This window comes from Arvicola amphibius, chromosome 6, assembly GCF_903992535.2.
Source record: "Arvicola amphibius chromosome 6, mArvAmp1.2, whole genome shotgun sequence".
Lineage (NCBI taxonomy): Eukaryota > Metazoa > Chordata > Mammalia > Rodentia > Cricetidae > Arvicola > Arvicola amphibius.
The window spans coordinates 97,631,574-97,656,170 of NC_052052.2; the positions used below are offsets into that span (position 1 = coordinate 97,631,574).

Genomic DNA, 24,597 nt, shown 5'->3' on the forward strand with positions numbered 1-24,597 from the left:
CCTGATACCAATGCACATAAAATAAAAATAAATAATTTTAAAAAATAAAGTTCTTAAAAAAAAGAGGACAACCAATGTGTTTGTTTCTGGCAGTCACCCTATGAAGTCCCGCACCGCCTGGAGCTTGCAATCACTCCCTCCAACCCATCAACCACCACACCCATCAGCTTCAGAGTCATCACCACGGAGTGTGCATTTTAAAAAGTCCAGCTTCGTTCCCAAGCTCCCTTCATAGAATATATTTTGTCTATTATGGGTTGTTTTCCATTTGAGGGTCTATTTCTCAAAGAGAACACATCACAGACCACCACCCGCCACACCGTTATTCACGAGATTCCTCCTCAGTACAAGCCCATGGATATCGAATACCATGAATACCTTTCTTCTAGAGAAAAGGAATGTCTTTCCTCTGCTCCAGATTATTTCGTGTTTCCTGTCAGATAACCTCTCCTTGTGGCATGATATTTTTGACTTACAGAAAGGCAGGAAGTGCCCTGGGTCTCCCTAGAAAAGCTACAGCATCCAGATTCTGCTGGAAATCTGCTGACTGCAATTCTGGGAGTTGAATAAGACTCAAAGAAACATGTGAAGGGAACTCAGGCCTGAGTGTCCACAGCCTGCCTGCAGCCCTGCTAACATGCTCACAGCACCTGCTCATCAGGCAGTGTCCCCATGTGACCCAGACATCATCGGGCAGTGTACCCATGTGACCCAGAGTCCATCAGGACAGTGTACCTATGTGACCCGGAGATCATAGGGCAGTGTACCCATGTGACCCGGAGATCATAGGGCAGTGCACCCCCATGTGACCCAGAGACTATCAGGGCAGTGTACCCATGTGACCCAGAGACCGGAGATCATAGGGCATTGTACCCATGTGACCCAGTGATCACAGGGCAGTGCACCCATGTGACTCAGAGATCATCAGGGCAGTGTTCGCATGTGACCCGGAGATCATCAGAGCAGGTACCTATGTGACCTGGAGACCATCAGGGCAGTGTACCCATGTGACCCGGAGACCATCAGGGAGGACAGTGTACCCATGTGACCCGGAGACCATCAGGGAGGACAGTGTACCCATGTGACCCGGAGACCATCAGGGAGGACAGTGTACCCATGTGACCCGGAGACTATCAGGGCAGTGTACCCATGTGACCCAGAGACCATCAGGGCAGTGTTCCCATGTGACTCGGAGACCTGGACTCGGGCTCTGGTAGGAGGAGCTGCTATCCACACCTCCAAATCACCTGGGATATAGGCAAAACGCAGTTTTCTGGGCTATCTACTATCTAGACTGGAAGATGGTCCAAGTAAAGTGATGATAACCACCCAAGAAAGTGACGATAATGATGGATAACTACCTTCCCTTTACAGAGCTACAGCACTGGGGCTGGTGAGACGGCTCTGCAGGAAAAAGCGCTTGTCAGCAAGCTTAAAAACCTGAGTTTGGTCCCTGGAACCCATGAGGCAGAAAGAGACAACAACACCTATAGGCTGTCTTTTGACACACACACACACACACACACACACACACACACACACCCTCACAGGCATACTAAATACATAAACATAAAAAATAAAAATGAAGAACCTACTATGCTGTGTTCTTGCTAACAATTAACCATTCCATTGCTCAAACTTTAGGGTAAACTTCTAAAAAAAAAAAAAAAAAAAAAATAAACCTTAACCCTTAACTTTTTTCATCATTTGACAGTCAGCAAATTGAGAAATTTTCCTTGGAAGGGACCGTGAACTCCCTGGAGGAGGCATAGCTATCCCAATGAGCCTCTTCTCCAGCAGCGCAGCTCACCTCACTAGTTCAACCTCCACACTGTATTCCCCATTCACTGTGCTCGGTCACTTCCTGGTTTTCTCATTTACATCTGTTTTCCCTCCATAGGACTTTAAGTCCCAGGTGGACAGTTCAGAATTAGCTTGGGTGTCTCTGGGACCGAGCAGAAAGCCACCACTAAGTCATCAAGATAGATAGCCTGAGTCAATGTGGAGGGAAATCACAGGACCTTAAAATGTTTCGAAATAATTATGGGATATTTGAGCAAATAACTATTATAAAATGGCAATAAGAAGAGCTGAGAAAATAACTTCATCAGGAATGTGTTTTAATAACTGAGTTTGATCACCAAAAGCGACATAAAAAGCCAAGCGTGATGAAGTACACACACAGTCTCAGTGCTGCGAGTCAGAGACATGAGGATTCCGAGGACTCACTGGACAGTCAGATGAGCCAAAACAGGGACCTCCAAGTCCTAGGGAGAGGTCTTGCATAATAAACAAGCAAAAAATAAATAAAAAAGCCAGGGTGTATGGCTACTGAAATAAGTCACCCAGGGTTGACGTCCTCAGTCCAGGCCAGGACCCACACACAAGGCTTACTGGCCAACACAAACGGGATGCCATAAGTTTATGTTTCTGCTTTTGTTTTCCTTTTGTTGTGGTGCTGATTTTATTTTATGGCTTTTGAGTAAGAAGATGAAGTCTCTCAACCAAGAAAAGTCCATGACTGGATGATTCCAGCGCAAAATTCCACCAGAACTTCAGAGAAAAGCTAATACCTAAACTCCTCAAATTTTCCCACACAATAGAAATAGAAGGATCATTGCCAAACTCTTTTTATGAGGCTGTAATTAACCTAATATCCAAACCACACAAAGACTCAACTAAGAAAAGGAATTACAGAGCAATCTCACTCATGAACTTTGATGCAAAGATACTCAATACAATACTGGCAAACAAAATCCAAGAACACATCAAAAAATCATCCACCATGACCAAGTCAGCTTCATCCCAGAGATGCAGGGATGGTTCAACATACAAAAGTCTGTCAATGTAATCCACCATATAAACAAACTGAAAGAAAAAACCATATAATCATCTCATTAGATGCTGAAAAAGCATTAAACAAAACCCAGCACCCCTTTATAATAAGGGTCTTGGAAAGATCAGGGATATAAGGAACATATCTAAACATAATAAAAGCAATATACTGCAAGCCAACACCCAGCATCAAATTACATGGAGAGAAACTCAAAGTGATCCCACTAAACTCAAGAACAAGACAAGGCTGTCCACTCTTTCCATATCTATTCAACATAGTTTTTGAAGTTCTGGCTAGAGCAATAAGACAACATAAGGAGATCAAGGGGATTCAAATTGGAAAGGAAGAAGTCAAACTTTCGTTATTTGCAGATGATGTGATAGTGTACATAAGTGACACCAAAAACTCCACCAGAGAACTCCTGCAGCTGATAAACACCTTCAGTAATGTGGCAGGATACAAGATCAACTCCAAAAAATCCAAAAAGTAATAGGAAATATAGGTGTGCGCCACTGCAACGGTTAGAAAGAAAAGTACCCCCCAAAGGTCTTCCTATCAGAACACTTGGTCTCCAGTTGGTAGCACTGTTTTGGAAGGTTGTGAAGCCTTTAGAAGGTTGAGCATTGATAAAGCAAGTGTGTCACTGAGGGCGGACGCTGAGATTTTACAAACCGGCCTCACTTCCCGCTCTCTCTCTCTCTGCTTCTCTTGCATGGATCAGATGTGATCTCTCGGTTTCCTGCCTGCTAGGTCAGCCTCATGCTCTTGCTGGCATGCCTCCCATGCCATGACAGACTCTATCCCTCTGGAACTGTAAGCCAAAATGAATTTTCCCTAAGTTGCTTTTGGTCACTGGCAGAAAAATAATCAATATAACTACATGCCTATTTTATGCTCTTGTTGCTGTTTTACTTTTTGAGAGAGAACAATTAAGTTGGGTGGGTGGGGAGATGCTCGAGATCAAACCCAGGCCTTCTTACATGCTGGGCAAGCTTTCTGGCAATTGAGCTACCTTTCCAACCCTCAGGAAATATATATTCTTTTCTCAATCAACTACTAATTTTACAACTTTGTAGTAGATGTTTAAAACGTCAAATAATACATTGTAGAAATAAAACCTGAAAATACATAGATCTGGCAGATGGACAGGCACAAGTCAAGAGGGACTTAGATTTGCACAGGAATTATTGACTCGCCTCTGCTACTAATTGTTCATTTCATTTTATCATTTTGAACTCTCTGATGCTAATAGAAAACCTTTGGCTTCAGGTTAGAACTGGGTACCACTGATGGATCCAAACACTATACTGCTCATTGATATTGGCTTCCTTTGCTCTTTGCCCAGTTCACTCCTCAGAACCCTTCTTAACACCACCTCTAAAGACAGACACAACTGATAGAACAAAATCCACTCTAAATATGACAGTTATTTGTCATCTCTGATGCTGTTTTCTGAACATGGATTTCTTATATGACCTGCACCAGCTGCTAAGAGACAAAATAATAATTCATTTTATTATCTACTCCTAAATTACATGATGTGGAAATGAAGTAATCTGATTTTACATACAATTTTGAAGTCTGTCATTACCTGTCAGGTATGTTTGCTCATGAATCTCCGTGACACTCAAGAGCTCGGCATTCTGCTGCTTGCAGCTCTCCCTTGCCTGATGCCAGGTTAAGGCAGACTTGGAGTTTATTTGGTAAAGAACTCCGGTCAATGGATCTTTATTCCAGAGCCTCTCACTGCCTTCAACTGCGAAAGAAGACACTCAGTTAGCTGTGTGATGCATGGGAAATGCTTACAGAGAACAATACATTCACAACCCATCCAGTTCCCCTAATCACATCTTCAGTGGCTGGCCTTTTATTCATCTTTAAAGCCAACTTATCTCCTTACTCCTGAGATGAAGAGTAGATGTCTCATAGCTAGCCACAGCTAGAGTGTTTCATGCGCCTAAGGTAAAAAAGAGACAGAACTTCTCCCTGTTTTCCTGCTTGGACATTTGGATTGGATGATGTAAGACATGAAGCAGATACAAGGAAGAAAAATCAAGACACCATCCCAGTGTTCTGGATCAGTGAATAAACCAGGTAAGGGAGAGGAAATAAATGCTTGGTTTCTTATGGCAAGTGGCTCTGTTGTCTAGTTTGGTTTTTTAAGTAAGGCATAAGAAGAAAGTTCACAGACTCATTTAGACAGGCCGGGAACACCTGAACCTGCCAGGCAGAGAATAAAGTGGCTTTCAGAGCTTTGCTTTCTCATCACCAGGATGCGCTCAATCTAGGTCCCGGCAATAGGACATGCTGTCAGGCTTTCTTCCCATAGTTAAAAAAAAAACTGGCTCCTCATTAGGACCTTGGGAGCTCAGTCCAGTGCTCCAATGTGGGGCTCAGTCATTTTCTTCATCTATCGTCAGGTGGAGGTTCTATGGTGATATGCAAGAAATTCATCAGTATGGCTATAGGAACTGGCCTTTTCGGGCTCCCTCTCCTCAGCTGCCCAAGGAACTAGCTGGGGGCGTCTCCCTGGAAACCTGGGAACCCCTCTAGAGTCAAGTCTCTTGACAACCCTCAGATGGCTCCCTTAATTAAGATATATTCTTCCCTGCTCCCATATCCACCTTTCCTGTATCCCAAGCATCCCTTCTCAGCTTGGTTGATCACCTTCCTGGACCTGGGGGGAGTTGGGAGGACCTTGGTCTTAACATAGAGTAGGGAACCCCGATGGCTCCTTGGCCTGGAGAGGGAGGGAGGGGGGTATGGGTGGAGCGGAGGGGAGGGAAGGGGGAGGAGGAGGGGAGGAGATGGAAATTTTTAAATATAAAAAAATAAACCATAAAAAAAAACTGGCCACTTTCACTTATGTTGGCCCTTTGATATTATAGGATTGTAAATATCTTTTATAAACTTAGTGGACTTTATGAAAGCCCATTAAAATAGATAAATATTATGTATAGCCTTTTACATATTAGATATTTGAAAGCTAGAAAATAAAATGTTTTATGCCAGGAGAATATGTCCCTTTATTGTTTCTTAATAACACAAAATTCTGCCTACAACCCTGGGACAGACAACATAACCTTTGCATTTACTTACAGGGAAAAGAACAGAGAATATATAATTTTTAAAGTTTTCAAGAAAGTGTTCAGCTTGTTAAACTGTCCGTACCATCGTAATTCTTAACTCTAGATCTAATTGTGTTTTGTGTCTGATGAGGAAGTGGCAATCAGAGTGCTTTCAGTCCCCCACACACCCTGCACCCTGTGCTTTGACATCTGTGGTAACATGACACATAAAAGAAGGAGGAAAAATGTGCTAGAACTTGATTCATGCGATGGCATAGAAATGTCCAAAGTTTGTTCTTGTTGTTGTTGGTGATGATGATGATGTAGATGGAACCCAGGCCACTGCTGAAGGTACGTGGACACTGGGCTACTGAGCTACACCCCAGAACTGAAACAACTAGAAAAACACTGTATGCTTAGAGACAAATAAATTCCAATCAGTAATATAAAGTGTTAGAATGATCTCATGGTTGAAAAATTTAATGTTTGTGCAAATGAGACTTTCCAGTGAGATATATTTGGGTTTTATTTAAAGATAAACAATTTTAAAAAATATTTAATACTTATGGGTTTGCTTAGAATAAGGTAGAAGATGTAATTGTGGACTAAAGGAGAATATTTCCTTATTTGGAAATAGTCAAGAGAATGTAATGACCCCAACATGAACTAAAGTAACTATTTTCTTCATTTAAAAAAGTTTCTTTTATATTTTAAATCAAAGGGTTAAAACAGATGCGCACACCACCCATCTCTGATGAGCACACCAGTTTGCTGACTGTGCAGCTCCCCAGAGCTCAGCTTCTCACAGTAAACCAGGGAAGCTGATCCTGAAAGCCAAAGCTGCAAGCTATGGACAATTGGGAGAATGGGGTCTTTTCCTTTTCCTGTCCTCATGATACGTGAAAATGAGTGTCTAAACAGAAGGAAAACATTATCATAAACAACCTGAAGGACAATGGGAGCATGTGTTTAGAGACACTAAGTCAACGACCAATACCTCTTTGTCCTGGATCAAATCTACTGGGCTTAAAGTTATTGTAAAATAATAAAATAATATAAAATAAAATTCTCCTTTGACTGACCCACAAAACAAAATTAAAATTTTATGCAGATGGAAATAAAACAACGTTTCTATCGTTGTTTGTCTTTCATATGTTTTATATCTGGACAAATATATCATTTGGCTTTGAATACACAGATTTAACAAGACTAATATTATAATGGATACATTGGGAATTCCATTCCCACACACATCAAGGACATCAAAGTCCTTGTGTTATTGACTTCCCATTTGTTCTCCACATGCTATCCATCACACACCCAACAAGTCTTCTATCAATACCACTTAAGGGAAGGATGATGCGGTTGGGACTATGAAGCACATATCCCTGAGAAAAATGAGGATGGATTTAGAAAGTATCACTCTTACTAAGTGAAGACAACTCTTCACTGTTTGAAAAATAGGTACGCCACTTTTCCAGACAAAAAGATTTCTCATTCAAAACATTAGACAGCTGTGAACCTTAAATGGAAATCAAGTTTCTAAATGTTGATAGAAGAGAGGCAAATATATCTACCTAGAGAATTGTATCCGTATGGACTCGAAGCCCATGAACTTCAAATGTTGTTATAAATACATCTACCTCAGTCATGACCAGAGCATGGTACCATTAAGGACTAGAGGCCTGTGACCTTCATGGACACTCACCAGATGCCGAAGAGGCAATTACAATACCATACAGAGTATGAACTCTTTTGCTTTTAACAAGATGTTTGGGAATTATAAAACCAAAAGGTCACGCAGGGAAAATGCTCAGAAATATGGTATAGTTTGACATTAAGAAATTTTGCTAAGTTTTACTGCCTTAGAATAGGAACAGAGTTAAGAATTCGATGCATGAACTTGTGCTCACATAAAGCTTAGTAGGACACAATGTTACTGCAGCTCAGAGAATTCCACAGCAGTTCTGGGCTCCACTAGAGCCTCCTCTCTGGCCCAGTGTCCTTTATGAGGCAGCAGAAAACCAGGCCTGGGGGATGTGAGGAAACACGCTGCAATAATCCTGCAGTAAGTGTGACAGAGGTTGGACATACGTAATTCAGGAAGGGGCGCCTGACTGCAAAAAGGATGCTCAGAGAAGCAGAAGTAGAGCAAAGACTTTCACCTCTTCCTCCGTCCTCAGCCCTAGCTCTGCCCCCAAGCTGTACCCCCTACTCCACCTAGACCTGTCACACACTTTTTTACAGATTCTTAAACAAGGACAGAACCACAGATTTCAAGTTCTGGTACTTGATGTGGTCTTGCTAGTTCTAAGAACACTTGAATTTCCATTTTCAAAGGACTTTGAAGCATAAATTACCCAATTCCCTTGATATTAAATTCCACCATGTTGGGGCTTCACAGTAGTATCATTTTCACAGCTAGGAGCCAGCACATGCTGACACAACATTGGGAGCCCTCAGACTCTTTCTCCCACCAAACACATTTATCATGCCATTTAAATTCTGGTTTCAACCTATGGCTTTATAAAGCTAGAGCATTTGGGGTTTGGCAGAATGGGGTGTCTACCTCCAGCATTGTCTATATAATACTGTATACAGTATAATTTGCCCTAAAGTCTCAGCAAATTAGGGTGTTATTTCATACAAGGAATGTTGGGGCAATGGTGGTGCTGTCTGATCTTCCTCCCAAAACCTAAATACAAACAGTGGTCTTGGGCCACAGTGGTTCGTTTTCTCCATGGTAAAATGAGAGCTCTGGCGTCTGTAAGGGGTTAGCATGGGATACTCTGGGGGAACATGTTCTACATGAGGCCGAGGTCCTACCACCTTGTTGTCATGGTGACTGTTCCAAGCATATCTTGATCGGTTACTTACATTGCAATGGACAAAATCCAAACAGCTTGTCAGTGTCGTAGTCAGTGGTGGTTCCACACCAGAGCCATCCATCTGAGCGCCCAGCGCTGGTGCAGTCTGCGTACCACTTGTTTTCAAACTTGAACGGAAAAGCGCAGATGGCTCCGTTTGCATTGCCCAGCAAGGAGTACATGGCTGTGGGGACACGGGGGTTTGCATTTAGAATGAAAGTGGCACGTGTCTGTACGCTGACTTCACAAGGCATCCTGAGGGAGCTGCTCTCACTCTTCTGATCTGCAGACCCTTTCCCCTCTGCCTCTCCGTAGTCCTTCACTTGGCACCAGTTGCGGCACGAACTTAGGAACAATTCTAGCCCCACCCCTTTCCACCACCTTTTGGAATGGATTGTGTTCCTTTCTCTGAGGAAAGAACAGCAATAAGCTCTTGTGACACCAGCTTTAACTTCTGTCTTTCCTACAAGGCAGGCAGATGTTATCCTTCCTCTTGGCTAGAAGTATAGTCTCAATAACTCTTTAGATTGGAAACAAAAGCTATGAAGCTGACAACAAGTGAGAATCAGAGTTGGGATCCTTGGGACCCAGATAAATATGGACATGGAGCCAGGGTCCCAGAGCAAACTGGCTAACTAGACCCACCAAATCCGTGTGCACAAGGTTCAAGTGAGAAAGCCTGACTCTGCCTAAGGTAGGGAATGATGGGAGAAAACACTTGCCATCAACCTCTGACACATGTGTACACACATCTACATCTTAATACACAAACACACACACACACACACACACACACACACACACGCCATAGAGTCATAGGCAATGTTCAAATCCCCTCCAACTACTTCTGAGCAAGTCAGCCTCCACTTAGTTGCTCAAGTGGTTTGGGGGGGGGGGGGGGGGGCAGGCACAGATAGGCTCGGCAGAGTTCTCTAATCCATATCCTAAAAAGAAATCACTCAAAACCCTTAGACAGTGTTCACAGTTAGTACCTTTCTTTTTCAATTTATGAAATTTGGAACAGTCTTGCTGTTTAGCCTGGAGCGGCCTCAGACTTCATCGTCCCAGTTTCCGGCATGCTGAGATTCCAAGCGTGCCCCGCCACGGTTCCCAACCGCTTCTTTGCTGCTTTTTTTTTTGTTTGTTTCACCCATTGTACTGATTTCACTGGACTTGCTTTCAATTAGTCAAGAATTACTTTTTAGTTATTAATAATTTCAAAACACTATTCTAACTTTAGTTCTGCTAAGATATACATCGAGTTCTTTTTCTTAAGAGCACCTAAAATCATTCTATTCAGCAATGAAACATCTGTTTACGTTCAATAATCTAAAGTATGCAGCTTCCAAGCTAAAATAAAAATTCTATTTTGAAAAATTTTGGTACCAAACTAGACCTCTGATTTTTGCTGTTGTTTTTTTTTTTTTTTTTTCCAATTTCCCAGTTACATATTCTCCGTTTTCTTCCTACTTTTGTTTTTGTCTTGGGGGAAGGAGTTTGTTTTGTGTTGCATTGTTTTGGCTTTGCTTTGTCTTGTTTGAGGCAGGCTTTTACTATGTAGTTCTGACAGACCTGTAATTTTCTATGGAAAATAAACTGGTCTTGAACTCGCAGAGGTGGCCTGTCTGCAGCTCCTGGATGCTGAGATGACCTGCTGTGTCTTCACATCTATTACTATTGTATTTTCTGATGGCAACATTGTATACATATATAATACATTCTAGATGGTGAGGCACCGAGAGAACCTGTTCTTTCTTTCTTTCTTTTTTTTTTTTTTTTTTTTTTAGTGAGGTGCAATGGAGCATTGTGTGTCAGGGTGCACAAGGAAGTGAGAGGGTAACTTGTGGGATAGGCTCTCTCCATCCACCATGTGGGTTTAAGGAACTGAACTCAGGTCATCGGGCTTGGCTGCAAGTGTCTTTACCACTGAACTATCTCTCCAGCCCCAGGACCAATCTTCCCATCTTAAGTTTGTTTGAGGAACATGCTGGATTCATTAAGAATTGGGCCAACTCTCAGGGTCAAGGAATCCCTTTCCCTTCCCATAAAGGAAGTCCATGGGAACCACAGGACCAGTGCATGCCTCAGTAAGTCAGAGAATACATTCTCTTACTGCATTTATAGATGCCAGTCAGAGGGGGCTCTTTCAAAAAAAAGATATTTATTCAAAAATAGGTTCGAAAGAGGTCCTAAGAACCAAACTCCACCCTGCCCACTTCACTAAAGAAGCACAAAACTGCCATCAAATTCATGCTCCCTTTAGGGCACAAACTTCCAGATAACCCTTTAAATCATCCAAATCTACAATACCATTTTTCTAAAACAATCTCTAACATCAAGCAGTTTTTCAATAATATGGTATCTACAATTTTAGCCTATACCGTATTAAATCAATTTAAAGGTAACTCTAGAGCTGGAAAGATGACTCAGCAGTTAAAAGCAGGCAGTGTTCTGGCAGAGGACTCGAACCATATCAGTTCTAAACTCACAACTGTCTAAACTCAAGTCCATGGGATCAGACACCTCTTCAAGACAGATACTACATTCAAACACACACATTCTCTCTCTCTCTCTCTCTCTCTCTCTCTCTCTCTCTCTCTCTCTCTCTCTCTCTCTCTCTCTCTCTCTCTCTCCCTCTCCCTCTCCCTCTCCCTCTCCCTCTCCCTCTCCCTCTCCCTCTCCCTCTCCCTCTCCCTCCCCCCCCCACACACAACTTAATTGTTTCCAAATTAAAGTCATTTTGAGGGCCTAGGCTCTTCAGCAAGATTATTTTATATGTTGAAAGATCATCAAAGTGTTGGCAAAAGGTAGCTGGTGGGCCATCTACAAAACTATCACGCAATTCTTCATAAAAATAATTCAAAGACTCCTGTGTCATCCCTGTGTACTAACCTAGAATCTGGGTGTGGGATTGAGCTTCTAAAGTGTACATTTAAATAATCTTACCAGATGTTTCTTAAACACATTAGTGTGATGATTGCTCCCCTAAGTATTATGCACATTTGCCTCAAAGCAACTGGCAGAACAGAAAGATAGTAACCGACTACTGTACTATAAAATAAACAGGCTTGGTGATACAGGACTGTAATCCCAGCTACTCAGGAGACTGAGGCAAGAAGACTTCAAGTTTAATGTTACCTGGGCTAAGGAGCACATTCAAGGCCAGCCTGGGCAACCTAGTGAGTTCAAGGCCAGCCTGGGCAACCTAGTGAGACCCTACCTCAAAATTAAAAGCAAAGCCTAAAAGAACTGAAAGCAGCCAGGTGGTGGTGGAGCACACCTTTAATCCCAGCGCTCAGGAGGCAGAGGCAGGCGGATCTCTGTGAGTTCGAGGCCAGCCTGGTCTACAAGAGCTAGTTCCAGGACAGGCTCTAAAGCTACAGAGAAACCCTGTCTTGGGGGTGGGGGGAAAGAACTGAAAGACTGAAAGCAAAGCTCAGCAGGAGAGCGCATGCCCAGAATGTGTGCAGCCTTAGATTTAACCCCCAGGACTGTGAAAAAAGAAGGAAACAGATAAGTTCAAAGAGGTGACCTCTAACAGTATTATCCTCAAACTGAATTCCTCAACTTGACAGTTGACCCCTTTTTCGAATTTGACACAATCAAGTCTGAGCAAGCTTATCTTGCCCTTTGAGTTTTCTGTTGTGTTTCCCTTGGAAGGTGGCATTGCTTGGCTTGCCTCTTTCGGAGTTTCTAAGTTTATATCACGTTCAATATAATAATGCCTGGAAACAGCTCTTTTCTGAACTCCACCCTCAACAACTTCAATTTCTCAGCTCCTCTTCTCTTTAGATGACAGAAAGCAGACAAATAGCCTCTTTGCAGGGAACTGGGTTCCTGGGCTGTATCACTGTGATAAGCGAAGTCCAACCCATGTCCGCAGCCCCAGCAGTCCCCAAAGGCCTCTTCTTCCTCCAACCTTGAAGCTGTTCGAGATAATGCCTCATACTAGCCAAGTATCCACCTGTGAAATGGGGCTGTGGCATCATCTGGCTCAAGAGAGAAGCCTTCCTAAAAAGGTTTGAGGCTCTTTTGAATTGTCTTGATTGGCTGTCTGATTCAAAGTGAATGAAATTTGACCAAGACAAGGGGAGGCTAAAAATTCTGACTATCTTTCCCCTTTGAAGGCTCAAGGAATTGACTTCATATAATGAAATTGCCCTCCTTGCTCAGGCCGCCTTTATCTAAGGCAGGTGACTAGATATGCCCACTAATTCATGAGCCAGTTCTTCAGCTTGAATAATTCAGAATGATTATTGTCTCCAAATACCACAGCATGACAAAATAACCAGAAACACTCAGAGCTTCATTTCAGGTGATCTGAAGTAAAGAATGTCCTTGGGATCATTTTTCCAGAGAGTTCCTAACCTTACCTGGAGGTAAGGAAAAGCCTCATTAGCGCTAATGGGACAGTCTCAATGTCAAACAGAAGGCTTGAGTCAAAGACCACAATGAACTACTTCTGAAAACTATAACACATGGCTTAAAAGTAGGTAATATAAAGGCGCTCAAAGTCATATTTCCTATGAATTACCAATAACTGATAGTTACTAAGGATATTTTCTCACACTTATTCACCTTTAAGTCCATCTAGAACACAGCATAATTCAAAAGCTCACAGTGATGACTTACTGTTTCTTGTACAGACCACAGTAGGGCACACGTATTTCCTTCAGCATCACACAAGGAGACAGAAAGACAGTTGACATAAGGATGACGCCCTCTGAGCCCTTACCTTCATAACCCCTTGAGCACAAATCATCTGTGGTTCCGTACACCTTCCATCTGCTCCACAAACCGGAACCCTTGTAAAGTTTGATATTCTTTTCTTGCCTGTTGCCATAATTAAAATATAACTCTGTGCCCTTGAGTCCAAAGAGCGTGTCATTTTTGCACTCCCATTTCTGAAATTCGCTTTTCGAGTCACAGGCATACAGAGTGACTGAGGCCCAGTCGGTTTTTGACGACACGCCCAAGCATAATTTGAAAGAGACACTCATAATCTGTGATTCCGACACCCAGCGGAATTTCTGGGACTCGGCTTCTGGGTTGCAACTTGAGGTCTGCACCGAGCTGGCACTGAGAGCATCCACACAGCGCTTGTGATCTTCATTGTAGATTAAAAATTGCCTCGTGTCTGTTCAGAAAAATGAAAGAAAACATGATGATTAAGTATGTTCACATAAAGCCGGGCGGTGGTGGCGCACGCCTTTAATCCCAGCACTCGGGAGGCAGAGGCAGGCGGATCTCTGAGTTCGAGGCCAGCCTGGTCTACAAGAGCTAGTTCCAGGACAGGCTCTAGGAACTACAGGGAAACCCTGTCTCGAAAAACCAAAAAAAAAAAAAAAAAAAAAAAAGTATGTTCACATAACGAGGGCAATATTTTAAGACAAAAGTTCCCAGACTTTTGTTTCCCTAGAGAGGTATAGTTCCAGGGAAACTGGCAGAGGTAACTGTCTTGGGGTGCTTCTCTCCCTCCTGGAAGCTGGACAGACAGACTTGAGGAAGAACCTCGTAGGAAATGAGTTTGGGTAGCTTTGGCTCATCTTCCATAGTGATCTGTGGTCAAATGGGACTTCCTTTGGTGAAAAAAAAATCAAAAAAAAAAAAAAAGAATTGGTAAGCATGAATTTCCTTCTATATGGATTCATGTCAAGTTGTTTCTTTTCTGTTTACTTTTAAAGACTATACAAGGAAAAAATAAAAGATTGATATTTGACAGAAATATACATTAACCACTCCTTGTAACATATTCTTAAATTTCTTCTATCCACTTTGTACAGTGTTTTTCCAAATAAGCTGGTAAGGTTGTGGGTTTCTGAGAATCTGAAAAAAAATGATCTCAGTTATTCTTAACTAAACCATTCTGGGGCTGAAGGGGGGAAGGAGGAGGGAAAGTGGGAGAGGGAGTGGGAACAGCAGCAATCAGGAGTGTCCCTCCCTATTTCCAGATCATTTTCAAATAGCAATTCTGTTTCCTGTTCTCAACTCCCCAGGGCAGTTGGCTTCACCTACACTCTGAGGTCAAGTCTCGGACTTTTGACTAAAAGCCCATAATGAGTCATGGCCTCAAAAGGCCATTGTCTCCTGGCACACTCGCTCCTCTCTCCATGCCCACACTGGAGAAGACTCCCTGCCTCTTCGCATCCATGTTCCTAATTCTTGCCACTCTCTTCTGGGGTGCTACATGTCATCAATATGTTATATATTAGAAATGTTACATGTGCTTTACGTCATAAATGCTGTATGTGCTGTATGTTATAAATACGTAAAACATAGCTCCAGAACATCGGCTACCATTTGCTTCTCTGGAGTCAACAACTGTCCCTTACATACGCCACACCTGAGTCACCTGTTAGTTGAGCTCCTTCCCACACCTGACTCCACTTTGTTGCTGCCCATGAGTTAGTGCGACAAGGTAAGTTACTTTCTTCCTCAAGAAAATTAAAATTTTTTAAAAGTAGGGTGCTTTGCCTGTGGTAAAACACAGAAAATAAGAAAATAAAAGATTTTTAAAAACTACAAAGAGCATTTAGCATACACAAATGCTAGTCAACCTCCTCTCATTTAAAGCAGACTGAGAGTGTTCCTTTAGCTTTAGCTCTTCCCGCGTGTTTTCCTAACTGGTCTTGCCCTCCACTTCCCCAAACTGCTCTCAGTATAGTCTCAGCAGTAACCCGCACTGATCTTTCACTTCAGATTTCAGTCATTCTGCTTTGACTACTGACTGGCCTTTTTAAAACCCCATTTCAGAGACAAAGCAAACCAGGAGACAGTCATTCATTGATGGGGAAGGACAGGAAAGTCTATACAAGGAATATGGCCTTCCTTCAGGGAGATTTACTTTTATGTGCCCGATTTTCATCTGTAGTTCACCTGAACCTCACTCCAGTTACAGTAGTGTTTTTGTGATCTGTCTAGTTAGGTTTCCATAGCTGTGGTAAAAACATCATCACCAAAAGCAGCTTGGTGAGGAAAGGGTCCATCTCAGCTTACAACTCTTAGGGCACACTCCATCATCTGGGGAAGTCAAGGAAGGAACCAGAGCAGAGAAACAACGCTTACTGACTTGCTCCCTTTGACTTGCTCAGCCTGCTGTATACAGCCCATGCCACCTGCCCAGGGTCAGAACAACCCCAGTGATCTGGGCCTTCCCATATCAATCATTAATCAAGAAAATGCCTTACAGACTTGCCTACAGGCAAGCTGATGGAGGCAGTTCCTCAAACGAGGTTCCTCTTTCCAAATAATTCTAGCCTATGCCAAGTTGGGAAGGGGGAAAAAAACAGCCAGGGCAGGAACCAACATCTAGCATTTTCTTTCTCAATGCTTCATCATGCACCCAGATTTACAAGCCTAAATCCACTAGTCACCCTAGCTTCTCAGCTCTCTCTCCCTCTCCTCCTTTCCCTCCTTCCCTCTCTCTTCCTTCCTCCCTCCCATATCCACCCCTACAGATTCTGTGTGCAATCTGTGGGGAAAATGAGGGAGAAGCGCAACATCCATTCCCTCCTCCGTTCTTGTCTCTCTGATATTGCTGTTACTCTCATGGTCCTGCTCCACTCTCGGCTCTTTCTGGAGTGGAATCATGGAAGCAGAGGACTTCTGATGACCTAGGCTCCTTTGAGGAGATGACATTGACATGTCTCTATACAGCAAAGCCTTCCTCAACATAATGGTTGTTGAATCTACTGAACTACATGGAAGAGTGGGATTCTGTCTATTCCTGCTGTCTCCTTGGTGGAGCGCCCTCCATGCATTATTCTGGTTGAGTGCTTCTTGGTTTAGACAATACTTTTGTTTCTTTTATGTCTTAAGGTCTTGGGAGAAAACTTTGTTTCTAATTAAAAAGCTGGTTTTCTTACTTTTTAGCTGTTTTGTGAGACAAGGTTTCTCTGTATGTTTAGAGTCTGTCCTGGAACTCACTCTGTAGACCAGACTGGCCTCAAACTCACAGAGATGCACCTGTCTCTGCCTTCCGAGTGGCATGCACCACCACCACCCAACAAAAAGGGATGGCTCAGTCATTAAAGACTGGGCTCACAACCAAGGTTGATTTTCTAAGGGCAAAAATCCCTTCAGGTCTGAAACCACTGAGCCCAGGAGGAAGGCACCTGACTTTCACAAAGCAGATCCCTGGACAGTGAACCATCCAGCCCTGACACCTCTCACTCCTCGCTCCTCATCATTCAGCCCATGGCCCCTCACCGACACTTACCACCGCCAGCGCTGAGCCTTTCTGTGACTCAGCACTCCTGGCTGGTTGCTATTTTAGCCACTTCATAGTCCCAGCTCAAGTGTCAGTCCCTCCATGAGCTGGCCACCTCCACTCATTTTACTCCTCTCTTTTTTTTATGATACCTACAACCTTCTTGCAGTATATGCTCTCCTTTTATTTGTGAGCTTTGTGGGGGTTGGGGATTTCTGACACAAGCTAGCCTTGAATTCTCTATGGCACAGAGGCAGATCGTGAACTTCTGACCCTCCTGCCTCTATCTTCCAAGGACTGAGATAACAGGCAGGTAGCACCTAACCTTGTTTACTTATTCTCACTGTGTCTGCTTTTGCAATATTATAAACCCCATGAGGAGGATCTGGCCTCTCTGGTTCAATACTATCCATCTTTCTTCAGGAAACATAATTTTCCAATAAACATTAGTTAAATGAATGACTGCTTATAACTGAAGTGTTTTTTACTCAGACAAGCTATTATTCAACAATGGATTCATGATTATGGAACCGGTTTACAAGCGTGTTTTCCCTGCAAGCTTATCCCTCCCCCCCACACACACACATCTATAAGCAACTGGACTTTTGCAAAGAGCGCTGGCTGAGTTGCTCCTAAAATGTACACTTATCTGAGCTTGTTTTCCGTGCTTCTGCTTTGCTGCTAGAAGCGGAGCAAGTGGGATGTTGCTGCCATTGGACAATGCGAGGAAATGCTTGCTATCAAAACGTGCTGACAGAAACACACACTTGCTTCTCCCAATGGCCGGTGGCATTTCTCTTTCACCATTGTCCCTGTCAAACGCTTCTGGCTGAACAAGTCATACATCTTCCTCCAAAAGGACGTTTAAGACCTCAGCCAAAAGTCAGCTTAGGGCATCGCTGCCATTTCTAAGGATAGCAGTGGAACGCATTTGTAAACATTCTAATATTTGTCCATACAAGTTATGTTTTTGTAACAGAAACGCCACATAGGGACAGAAGGACAGCTGGGTTCGTTTCTCTGCAATCTCACTATGCACCGGGATATCTGAAGATTTTATTTAATACCTACACACTTGGAACTTATAAACATTGCAGGACTCTCCTTTCATCTTTATATTTCTCACCCACTTTTCAATGAATACTTGGCAAACGTCTCCTGTGCAGAGTGTTGCACTAATGACAATATGAAGAATCCAAAGACATTCCTTCCTTCCCCACGCCAAGGAAACATGGCTGCTGTGGTCCTTTCAAGGACCAAAAGTAAGTACATGTAAAAATATATTTTGAAAATTAACAGTAAGTTTCAATCCAATATCTCAGATAAAACAACAACAACAATAATAACAACTTAAGAGGAACCAAACAGATGAGCGAAATGGGCAAAGTTGTCTGCATCCAAGACTGGCTACCTGAGTTTGATCCCTGGAATCCACATGATGGAAGGGGAGAATTGTTTTCCACAAGTTGTCCTCTGTCCTCAACCTAAATTCCAGGGCAAGCATGTGTGTAGCAGAAAACTAAGTATCCAATAAGGTGTGAGTTTTCTTCTAGGCATGTTTTAAAATTACTCTATAATATTAAACAAAGGAATAAATGTCAAAATCTACCAGCAAAGAAATATAGTCCTAAAGGGGGTGTATTCAGGAATGGAAATATAATGCACTATATTCCCCTAATATACTTCTAGATTTTCTCTGTCAAGTAAAATATTGACACTAACACACATAGGAAAACTGGAAGACAGAGAGAAGCCGGATTAGTAGAGGATAGAAAAGGACTCTGGAAAAGGTATTATCAGAAGCCCCTTTATTTCTCACCTTCTGCAATGGTCCACACAGTGCCACAAATCCCAAAATGTCAGGACTACCTCTCTGCCTGTGGACATTTTATGACCAGGATGTGTACACAGGGCAGATCTGGTGGGTCAGATCCACATCGCCTGTAAGGAGTGTATTCCCTGTGACTGATGGGGAGGAATAGAAGCCCTGGTGCTGTAAATTCTGGAGGACAGTGGGGGTCCGATGGCAGCGTCACCCAGAGCCCCACTGCAAATCTGAACTCCTCACAGTGGTCAGCGGCATCAATGCATGCTTTTCCTTCCCATCACACTTCCCTATTTGCCTGGGTAGTGTTTCCTGAGACGGCTTCCCAATAAAATCACAGCTACGCAACGTCATCTTCTGCGGGACTCCAGATTGAGGATAGACAGTATGTCTGTCACCCTCAGGAAGTGAAGTTGAAGCTTACAGTGCCATGTCACCTCCCCAACACTAAAATCCAGCGGGAAATGCTTACCGTGCCCCTCAGCTACACAGAATGGCAGGCTGGAAGTGGGGAGGGGCGGCGACTGGGGCTCAACCGCGGTGAAAGGAAACAGTTTTAGTCTTCACTTCGAGTCTTGATTCATTCACTAGCACATCTCAGAGATTACTAATTCATCTCAGTCCCTGTGGTCACTTGGAGAGGCATAATTGTGGTAACATAATTGATTCTGAATTCAAAGGGGGGAAAAGAAGGCAAGACATTTTCTAGTACCCTTCTCATTTCTCTAAAAGGGTAACTTCTACACTTTCCCTGTTACAAAGTCCTATCATAGAGGAAGGAGGCTTCTCCACCGCCCTATGATCCATTGTTCCAGCTGCGTCCTGAAGCCATCCCTTCAGACAGTGCTGTCCCTTCAGGCTCCACTGTCTCCTAACCCACCAGCTTCCCAACAGTAGCCTGATCCCCAGCTTAGGGACAATAAACACCTGCAGGTAAGAAATTGCCTCTGCGTACTGTTTTTTCCTACATACAGTCGTACTGAACGATTCACCTTGTGTATCTATCACCCAGTAAGCAGCCAGAGTTTAGCACTTTGTCAGCAGAAAATGAAGAGTCCACTGTTCACTTGCTGTGTGACTTTGCTAAGTGTCTTAGTTTTCTGTGCTTTCAATCTATTGAAACGAGAGTGAACCACAGCATCTACTGGGTCTGCAAGAGTAAATGAGACCATCTGAAGTGCCTAGAACAGTGCCTGAGGCAGGAATGACTCCATGAATGCTCACGCTCCTTCCTCATCAGGAGTGTGAAGAAAACAGGCTCGAATGGGGTGTGAAATGGTTCAGAACAGGATGAAACTGGAAACTAACAAACAAAAAAAGAGCTGATGAAGCAGCCAGGCAAAGGGACAGTTGAACTGAAAGACAGTGGACGTTTGGAGAAGGTCATGTCGTCCACAAAGGGTATTTTGGAGGGCCTGTGGCATCCTGTGTTGCCGTAGTTAAATTCACCCTTTCTACCTCAATCTCGTCATCTGTGAAATAGGATTAATACTCCCTGAGTCATTCTTCCTTCAGAAAACTCCATAAATATGGATTCCCTTCTCCCCTCTTGGAAAGGAAAAAACTGTTGATGTAAACCCACATATCTAAGACCACCTTTTACTGTTCTGTTCTTTAGAATCTCACATTTCTTTCCTGACCAGAACAGGCCAGCTGAGAAATGATGCCACCTCTCGGCCTCAGTGCCAGAAAGCAATATGTAGGAGCTAGGTATCGCTGGCTCACTGACCTCCGAAACCCACTTACTCGTCAAAGTCTAGATGTCTTTCAGGTCTAAAACATGTCTCACTTCCCTCTGCATGAAACTATCGCCTCCAGCTCCATGTTATGCTTTGGCTCCATTAGTTGTACACATTAGTACACATATGTGTGTTATGTTTTATATCATCATATATAGTTATATATGTGTGTGTATAGTATTCACATGCCCCCTATATGTATAGTATATACATGAATGAATAGATATACACATATTGTATATAACCATATATGAAATGTTCTATATAGTACATATTATAATTCTATATGTGTGTGCCTATATATTATATACATAACACCTACAAATTAAAATTTAAAGTTATAGGACTGGCCACATAGTTTAGTGGGTAAAAGACTTGCTACCAATTCTGAGGACCTGAGTTTGATCCCTGGGACCCTCAGGGTAGAAAAAAAAAATGAACCAAATCCTGAAATTTGTCTTCTGACCTTCACATGAATGCCATGGCAAGACCAAGCCCACACACAGACACAAACAGACATAATGAATAAATTAAAATGTAATAAAAATCATGCTTAACTAACATCAATCTAACCTACATATCTGTTCCCAGGATAAGAGAAAATGGGCTTTCAGACATGAAGTCTGTGTAATCTGTGGAAAAGATCACAGTAGCAAACAAATAGGAACATGGAGAATGAGGCTGGTTTTATTCTATGTTGAACTCAAGGAAATAAAGAAAGTTAAGCATCCATGCTTCACAAGATGTGTTTAAAGTGAAATCAAAGATTTCGAGGGCGACGGGGAGAATGGATACTGCAATAACATGACAGTTGGCATCACTCCTTTCCGGCCATTAGATGGAGAAACTGAAGTAGGATACACTCGAAGGAAAATGTTCTAGCACGATGTCCGTGTCAGTGCCACAACTGAGTTGCTTCCCTTCTAGATCCAGATATTCTTGTGTTACTCCAGAGCCTGTGATTTTCAGTCCCTCACTAGGGGATTCTAGGCTTGCACTCTGCTGTAAAGTCATGCCTCACCCTCTTTTTGCTGTTTATTCGTTTATTTCAAAAAAGTTTGTATTGTATTATTGCAGTTCTGTGTTGAGTATGCCATACAACTCATGTGGAGATCAGAAGCCATCCCACAATGTGGGTCTCAGGAATCAAATCCAAGTAGCCAGGCCTAGCCGCAAACACCTTTACTTATTGAGCCATCTCTGGCCTAAGCGCTTGCTGTGTTTGTCTTACTTTCTTGTGGTACCAATACACTAAGTCCCAAAGGGTAAGATCAGGAAACTTGCTTAGTTGACAGCCAATTAAAGGACACTTGAGTTCTCAGGATCCCCTTTCCTAGTTCCCCATTACCTTGCAAGACCCATGGGATGATCGCCTTGCTACCCCATGACCCAGAACATTTTCTTCATCCCCAAGGAAACATCCCACCCCAGTACCACTTTCTGCACCTGTGTGCTGATGCCACTGACAGGCTGGCTATGTTTTGTCCTCTTTGCTTCTGGCCTGCCTGCTGTCTCGAGTATTATTGCCAGTGTTTAAGCCTCAGTACGTATTGTGCAGTCATAATCATAGTGGAGACATTGTGAGAGCTGTTGGGAACTGAATTTGGACTAAGCAGAGAAATATAGTTTGGTAAGTTAGGCTCGTGGGCTATGATGTGCTGGTAAACTCAACAACTTGTTTATAGGAGACCACAAAACATAAAACACTTGCTGACCCCTCCTCCCATGAGTAAATAATCTCATCGTGGTTCTGTCGTCCTGAGGCCATATAAGCAAAACTGGGAAGAGAAGCTAGCAACATCAGGGCACCTTCCCAGATCTCAGAACACAGCAAAGCAGGGTGTCACATGATGGGAAGCCCAAGCTTCAAAAAACGAGAAGAAGTCATGGCATGAGAGAAAAGCCTCAGCATCATGAGTCATTAGCACCAGCGCTACCTTGGAAAGGATGCATTCTGGTGATGGCGATAGGCGTGGGCAGTCAGATGCCTAGAAGGTCTGTTCAGCAGGTGGAAGCCAACCCAGCATGCCACTCACTTTCAACTCTTGCTCTTTCAGGCCCCCTTGACTTCTTACCATAACATAAAACCATGTGGGTGAGTTAGATAATCCTTGCTGCAATGTATGGGGAGCTCAAAGTCAATGGGAAGGAGCTCAGTGGGGACTTTTTGTTTGGTTTCTTTATTCTCTAGAGAGTCTTGCAGGATCTCACACTCCATACTCCCATATCTACGCCCACAAAGAAACCTGCAGGACACTCTGTCCCAGGATCTGTGCCCAGAGACTGGCAGGACCTCATATTCTGTCCCATATCTGTGCCCACAGAGAAAGGGATTAGGGAGGCATCCTGCTATCTCAAGGAGAAAAACATTCTTAAGAAAAATTGAGGAAAACTTTATCAAACAGCTCCCTAGAGAAATTCCAGCACTGGTTTCACAGCAGGACATGGGCAAAGACCAAGGGTACAAACTGTGTCCAGCAATCATTAGTTGTCTGATGGAAATAAAGGGCGATAAGAAGCCAAAATAGTCTCAAAATAGACCTGGGAGTGGAAACTCTCCCAGGCCCTTCCATTCTAATGCTTAAGAGTTCAGAGAAATACAGATTTAGCAAGGCCTTTGAGCATCTAACGAGCCCTGATCAGTTCCTACAGACACGTCAATCACCATCAGACTTGAGCATTGAACACATCCACTTCTGAGACAGTCTGAACAATTTTGGATACAGATAAGGATGGACTTTCTAGCAATCAAAATATTGAATGTCTTCATTCATGTGTCTTCCCTCCCTCCCACCCCACTGGGCATTCTTTGTTACCTAACCTCTCTTTGTCTGTGGAATGTAGCATGATTATCCTTTATTTTCCAGCTAATATCCACTTATGAGTGAGCATATACCATGTTTTTCTTTCTGGTTCTAGGTGATTTGGGAAGGCCTATCCTTTTCTCAGTGAATATGGAGGAGGAAAGAATGAGAGAGGGCAGAGGGGAGGAGGGGGGACGACAGTGGGAGCAGAGGAGGGAGGGAAGGTTGTGGTCGGGATATAAAACATATAAAATAGTTAAATTGAAAAGTCAAAAATGAAGATCTTTACACACAAAGTCAAGTGTGAGAATCACAGAGTCCCTCTTCAAGGCCAATTCCCCCTCCTCATCCTTTTGCATCTCAGATGAGGGGAAACAACTTCCCCTTCTCCTGCCAGAGATGCTCGGAGGGTATTGCTGGGCATGGATGGCAATGGCATAAAATGAAGTAAGGCAAACCACGAAACAAGAAGCCATTGCACAAATCAGATAGAAATAACCAGACCTGAGAGATACCCACAGGAGGACAGGGGGATTTCAGCCTAGGCAACTTCTGGCACTGGAGGGTGACAGCATTGCCTGGCTCTCCCTTGACTCCCACACTGGCTGCAAGGCCAAGGCCAGATGCAGGCTTGACCGGCGGTCTGGTAAAACCACAGGTACTGTGAGAACAATGTGCTCCAGTCCCCCTTCCTGATGTGCACAGGTCTCTAAGCATCAACTCCAGACAAAAGATGCGCAAAGCCCCGACCTCAGAACAGACTTACCCAATAGTTGAACAGCGACGGGGATGACAGAGATAAAAGCCAGGAAGAGGGGAAGCCTCATGGCCCAGTGTGTACCCTTGTCTTCCACTGATGGAAGGGAGGGGAGAAGAAACAAGAAAGAACACGGCCAGGTCTCCCCGATGCACCTCTACCTAGTCCAGGTTCTGGGAGCTGCCCGGCTGAAGAGGAGGACAGAGGAAGCTGTCCCTTTTAAAGGACTCCTGAATTTAGGAAAACCCTCCAATTGAGAGATATCCTGTCACATGGGGGCGGTTAGAAAAACAGGAATTCAAAGTTACAACTTTGCTTCGTAAGCTAAGGCGCAGGGGGAAGGGGAGAGAGGCACATGTGTAGGAGAGGAGTGAGCACAGGATGTGGGGTGAAGTGAGGAGCTGGGCCTGGTCTGTGGGAGGGAGAGGCAACCCAGCTGAGCATGCGGAGTGCTCCTCAAGTGCTGGGCAGTGTGTGTGTATGTATTACCTG

General features: G+C 43.4%; 1 protein-coding gene across 1 annotated transcript in view; it reads right to left on the reverse strand.

Annotated features, from left to right (window-relative positions):
• The window catches only part of Mrc1 (mannose receptor C-type 1), a 91,260-nt gene extending 66,920 nt beyond the window's left edge, over positions 1-24,340 (reverse strand). Inside the window, exons 1-4 of the mRNA XM_038333709.1 lie at positions 24,115-24,340; positions 13,507-13,908; positions 8,782-8,955; positions 4,428-4,592 (exon numbers count right to left, since the gene is read on the reverse strand). Of these exons, the coding sequence (XP_038189637.1) occupies positions 4,428-4,592; positions 8,782-8,955; positions 13,507-13,908; positions 24,115-24,175 (802 nt within the window). The 5' untranslated portion in view covers positions 24,176-24,340. The remainder of the gene's footprint in view (positions 1-4,427; positions 4,593-8,781; positions 8,956-13,506; positions 13,909-24,114) is intronic.
• Positions 24,341-24,597: the final 257 nt, after the last annotated feature.